Here is a 6,043-nt window from a genome sequence, read left to right as displayed (position 1 = left end):
GGGCGGGACCAAGGTGAGGGCTCGCGGGGGGGCGTTTCACCACGTGGCGTTCGACCCCCCTTCCCCCCGCGGTCCGCGCTCCCGAGGGCTGCAGCGGCCTGGGGGGAGGGGCACGGCCCAGTCCTGGCCCCTGCACGGAGTTGGGGGATGGGGCACTGGGCAGGGGGAGGTTGGTGGTATCGATGCCCCGCCGGGCGCAGGGAGCCCTGCGGGGGCCCGCGGGCCAGAGGTTGAGTGCCCCTGTGCCAGCCTGGCAGGGACCTTCCAGCAGTTGCCATGGTTTTTTGCATTGTCTGCCCCTCAGCGCACTCCTAACGCTGCTGGGCTTGGCGTGTCCTGTTGAACACGATGATTCATAGTTAGGGGCTGCAAGGGACCTTACAGATTGTCGGGTCCAGCCCCCTGCACATGGGCGGGAAAGACTGCTGTGACCCCAGCGAGATGGGCGTCGAGACCGTTTTTGAAGAGGACCAGGGTGGGTGACTGCACCACCCCTGGGGGAGTTTGTCCCAGACCCATGGCACCTGCACCCCGCTTCTCAGATCCCAGAGCTGCCCGCGGCGCCACGCGTCTGGCAGGACTGAGAACTGCTGCCCTAGAAACGCCGCTGTGACTGCCCTTCCTCATTGTGTAACAGTTCTGTCCTCCCCTGCCCCACCCCGGGCCTCTGATGTGTTTCACTGCTGCTTTCTTCTTCCTTTGTAGTATTTACGATGGGTATTTTGATTTCTGTATCCGTGTCTGCTCTGTCTCTTGCACTGCCTCTCAGTTTCGAGCTGTGGTTCTCAACCTTTCTAGGCTTCGGGCGCCCCTGCTAGACTCAAGGCTGCCCTTGGGAAATGCCAGCCCTTGGTTTTTGCTCATTTCTCAACTAGAGAAAAATAATAGAGCAGTTCTCCTCTTGCAAAGGACCCCAACAGCGCAGAATGGTTTTCACGCTGTGGATTCCAGTTTGAAATCTCTGGGTTTATCCTGTGAATCATGTTTGCGTACGTCGCAGCATTAACATTGCATGGCATCCTGTGGCACCCTTGAAAAGATCTGAAGGCACCCCAGGGTGCTGTGGTTCCCTGGTTGAGATTCGCTGATTTAGATCTTTTGTAAAAAATAATTTTTAATGTGTTTGTGTTGCACACAGCAAGATTATGTCATGCTTGCTGCTTTGGATGAGACGGAAGAGCTAGTGGACGGTGGGAAGAAAGGAGCAATTGATGACCTGGAGCAAGGTGAATTAGAAGCGTTCATTAATTCGCTAGGTGTGTCCAAGTACTCAAACAGTTTCCTCGTGGTGGAGGAGGAAGAAGGAGGAAAAGAGAAGCTGGCAAAGAAGGAGAAAGTCAGCAAAAAGGAAAGTGGTGCCTCTTCACTCGAAGGAAAGAAAGCAAATCAAGTCAAAGAAAAGAAAGGAAAGGAACAGATCAGTGTTGGCAAAGATGGTAAGAAAAAGTCAGCTCCTTGTAGTGAAGATCCAGTAGCAAAGAAAGAGAAGCAGGAAGACATCTTTGAATTTCATGCTAGGCAAGTCTTGCTGATCAAACCCGGGGGAAAGTGGCATGATCTAGAGTATACCAAGGAATTCTCTTCCGAGCAAGAAAATCAGGCTCTTGCGTCAAGTTATAAAACTTTGGCCCAAAAGCTGTACCAGCATGAGGCAGAGATGTACAAGAATAAGACAAATCTTCAGAAGGGATCCTCTTCAGCTTGGATGAAAACCGTCGTGTCATCCGGGACGCTAGGTGACAGGATGGCAGCCATGACCCTTCTTATCCAGGACAGTGCTGTCCAATCTTTCCAATTTGTTGAGACCTTGGTGAACCTTATCAAAAAGAAGGGCAGCAGGCGCCAGAGCCTAATGGCTTTGGATACTTGCAAGGAACTCCTTGTTTCAGATCTTTTACCAGACAATCGTAAGCTGTACACTTTCTCTCAACACCCTTTCCACAAACTAGAGAAGCTATCCAGTGGCAACAGGGACTCAAGGGACAGGCGACTGATACTGTGGTACTTTGAGCATCATCTGAAGCAGTTGGTAGCAGAGTTTGTGCAGACATTAGAATCGCTGAGTCACGATGCTTTGGTGGCAACGAAGGCCCGAGCACTTGCAGTGGCTTATGAACTTCTCTGTAATAAGCCAGAGGAGGAGAAAGCTCTTCTTGTGCAGCTGGTAAATAAACTGGGAGATCCTCAAAACAAAATTGCCACCAAAGCCTCTTATCTGCTGGAGACCTTACTTCATAAACACCCAAACATGAAAGGAGTAGTGTGTAATGAAGTGGAACGGCTTCTGTACCGATCAAACATTAGTGTGAAAGCCCAATACTATGCAATTTGTTTTTTAAATCAGGTTGTCCTCAGCCATGAGGAGAGCGAGCTGGCTAATAAGCTGATAACTCTATATTTCTGCTTTTTTCGGACTTGTATCAAGAAAAAGGATGTTGAATCTAAAATGCTTAGTGCTCTTCTGACTGGCGTAAACAGAGCTTACCCCTATGCTCAGACTGGTGATGAGAAAGTGAAAGAGCAAATGGACACTTTGTTTAAAGTATTACATCTTGTGAACTTCAGCACTAGTGTCCAGGCCTTGATGTTGCTTTTCCAAGTAATGGACTCTCATCAGACAGTGTCAGACAGATACTATGCAGCACTGTACAAGTAAGTGATTAACTTTTATTGCCTGTTCAACACTACATTTTGCAAAATGGAAATTGTTATCTAAAAATGTTATTGCAGAAACATGTATATAATTTGCCTTTAACATCTTTTCCAGTGTTTCATATCTACCTGTCCATTTGTCACATTGCTGCTTGGTGTTTCTTTATATGCTGGAAGAAAATGTCCATTAGTCTTACAATGCAAAGAATAAAGAAGTTGCACTTGTGGTAGCTGCACAGGTCATGAAAACAGAACATATAAACTCTATGTATACAGAACATATATAACTCTGCTGTTTCTGATTTCCAGTTGCATATTTTAGTCCCATGCTTAAGTCTGAAACTACTGAATAGTTCCCTCTTCTGTAACTCCTCTTTCAGCTGTCAGTTTTCTGTTTTATCAATGCATTTGCCTAGAAAACTCCATATTATTGCACTTTGTGTGTCAGGAGGGTGGGTGGAGAGGAGGGGTCCCCTGTGTATATGAAGCATTGAAAATCCAGAGATGAGACTATGTTAGAGGTCCTGTGTTATAGAGCCATCCTTTTCCCAGACCTCTTGGAAGCATCTTTACAATCCTTACATGCTACTGCTTTACTCACTAAAGAGAAGCCCTAATTTAACATGGGGCACGGATTTCCTCCTTATTTTTTGTGGGTTACTCAGTGCTTTTCAGGGTTTGGAAACCTGAAGTGTAAGGGGATGGGACTCTACATGTGTCTGGTCTGACTGTATGGTGATGCTATGAACTACTGCTTTTCTTTCCCCTCTTTAAAACTGTCATTTCCATTCATTGAGAGTTAGAGTAGCTTACATGGAGTTGAGTCTGTTCTGATATTTGAAAACCAAATTAAATGATTTTTTTCCTGTTGGGGTGGGGGTGGGGGAGGGGAGGGGGCAACTGTCTTATCTTCTTCTTATGCATGGGCCACTTTCTCTATTGAGACCGTCACCTAACAGTTCAAAAAGGTTTTTTCACATTAAATATTATGTATAAACGTACCTATAGAAGAATTCAATAGCTAGTCAGCATTTACTGTCTTATTTTATACACTTTAGTATAAATATTAACTGAGGTATTTTAGATCCCATTGTGTAATGTAGGTTACTCAGTAGGTTATTGCTGACATTAATAGTAATGTATTTATCTTATGGAGAACTAGAAGGAAGAGTTACTAATAATCATGATCTGTTTTCTGCAGGAAGCTGCTCGATCCAGGGCTAGCACTGTGTTCAAAGCAGTCCATGTTTCTTAACCTTGTCTACAAGTCTCTGAAGGCAGATGTAGTGCTGCGGCGGGTGAAAGCCTTTGTGAAGAGGTTGCTCCAAGTCACATGTGGACAAATGCCTCCGTTCATTTGTGGAGCCCTGTACCTTGTGTCTGAGCTTCTTAAAGTAAAACCAGGGCTACGAGTCCAGTTACAGGATCATGTGGTATAATGTTACTTTTAAAAACATTAATTTTATGTGTTGGTCTTCTATATGCTGTCTCTAGTGTCACTAAAACTTGTTACCCTTCCCATCTCTTCCCTTTTACAAGTGATTCCTATCCCTGGAAACGCTGACTTCCTTAAATATATGCCTGAATAAGGTGATTGGTTATTTGGCTTTTGCCCTGGCACAAGGTTAGGGTACATGATCTGTTATATCACAAGGATGTACTGCCCCTTAGTAGCTGCCTGGATAAGAGCATGCACACATGGGTAGATGAAAAAGAAGTATGCTACCATGGTTTCATTTTTGTCTACTATAGGGTAAAGTTACTGTGGAGCAGCTGATGTATGCAAAATTACCACTATTTTCTTTTGCCAGGCGATTAGTTCAGGGGCACCCACCAAGCAGTTTTATGTATGGTGAAAAGCAGCATAACACAGGATAATTGTTTTCAATTGATACTCCACTGGCCCATTCATGACCAAGGGTCATTTTGTTTCTAGATGCTGTACAGATGCATAATAAAATACAGTCCTTGCCCCAACCATACTTCCCTAAATTTATATTTGTCACTCATTTCCCCTACCCTAACTCACCACCTGTTTCTTCCAGCCCTCCTGTACTCAGTGTCCATTGCTGCTTGACTCTCAGCTTTTCTCCTTCCATCGTGTCTGGACTGTTCCATTTTTGTTGTACAAATGTCCCCCTCCTTAAAACTTATTTTTTCAGGAGCATATTCTATCTTTGCCTTTTTTCCCAGTCATCTCTGCAATCTGCCAGTTCCTAAATGGACTTCCTTCTGATTTTGCTGAAGTTAATAGAAATGTTGTCTTTGAATGTAATGGATAAAGGAGCATGTCTGTAATGGGTAAAAGAGCATGTCTTTCTTGTAATCTGTTTGGGGACAAATTGCATTTTTATTTTGTAAAGTAATATAAAAGTTATAGCACTTCATATTATATTTAATATTATTCCAGTATCAGCACTATCACTAGAGCTAACTGATCATGGTTTGATCAGTGTCAGCAATTTAGTCTTCACATTTTTTTAATCCACATTTTAGGATAGATTATGCCAATTTGTTTTAACACAAAACTTACTGGAACAAGCTGCCTGAAAACCCACAATTGAAAGAATGGTGCAACTAAATTCTGTTGGGTGTTTTATAATGTTGTTTTGCTGCCTCTTCTGTTGCTGCCCCCATTTACAGTGGTATTTTGATTTTTCTTGGGTCTTCGATGCACTAGTGAAATGATTTCATAGGCATTAGGGCTGGAAGGGACCTCGGAAGATCATCGAGTCCAGCCCCCTGCCCAAAGGGCAGGAAGTCAGCTGGGGTCATAGGATCCCAGCAAGATAAGCATCCAATTTACTCTTGAAGGTGTTCATTGTAGGTGCTTGAACCACTTCCGATGGCAGGCTGTTCCAGACCTTGGGGGCTCGGACTGTAAAGAAATTCTTCCTTATGTCCAGCCTGAAACAGTCTTGCAGTAGTTTATAACCGTTCAACCTCGTCAGCCCTTGGGGCGCTCTGGTGAACAAAGGTTCCCCCAGATACTGGTGGTCACCCCTGATAAACTTATAGGTGGCCATCAGATCACCCATGAGCCTGCGCTTTTCCAGGCTAAAGAGCCCCATGGCTCTCAGCCTGTCGTCGTATGGTCTTCTCCTGACCTCTGATCATGCGCATGGCTCTTCTTTGGACTCTCTCAAGCTTCTCCACATCCTTTTTGAATTGTGGAGCTCAAAACTGGACGCAGTACTCCAGTTGCGGCCTCACCAAGGCCGAGTGCAAGGGGAGAATGACGTCCCGGGATTTGCTTGAGAAGCATCTCTGAATGCAAGCCAGCGTTTTGGTCGCTTTACTAGCCACAGCATCGCGTTGAAGGCTCATGTTCATCTTGTGGTCAATGACGACCCCCAAGTCTCTTTCTTCCATAGTGGTAGCCAGTATAGAC

The 6,043-nt window shown here is 45.1% G+C and overlaps 1 protein-coding gene across 1 annotated transcript in view; it reads left to right on the top strand.

Moving 5' to 3' along the window:
• The first annotated feature begins 459 nt into the window (after window positions 1-459).
• CEBPZ (CCAAT enhancer binding protein zeta) overlaps window positions 460-6,043 on the top strand; it is a 21,061-nt gene continuing 15,477 nt past the window's right edge. The window contains exons 1-3 of the mRNA XM_025205144.1: window positions 460-475; window positions 1,139-2,652; window positions 3,854-4,085. Coding sequence (XP_025060929.1) covers window positions 1,151-2,652; window positions 3,854-4,085 — 1,734 coding nt within the window. The 5' untranslated portion in view covers window positions 460-475; window positions 1,139-1,150. The remainder of the gene's footprint in view (window positions 476-1,138; window positions 2,653-3,853; window positions 4,086-6,043) is intronic.

Source organism: Alligator sinensis, unplaced genomic scaffold (assembly GCF_000455745.1).
Source record: "Alligator sinensis unplaced genomic scaffold, ASM45574v1 scaffold284_1, whole genome shotgun sequence".
Classification (NCBI taxonomy): Eukaryota; Metazoa; Chordata; order Crocodylia; family Alligatoridae; genus Alligator; species Alligator sinensis.
The sequence above is the reverse complement of the archived record's forward strand: the minus strand, read 5'-3'. Positions and strand labels throughout refer to the sequence as shown.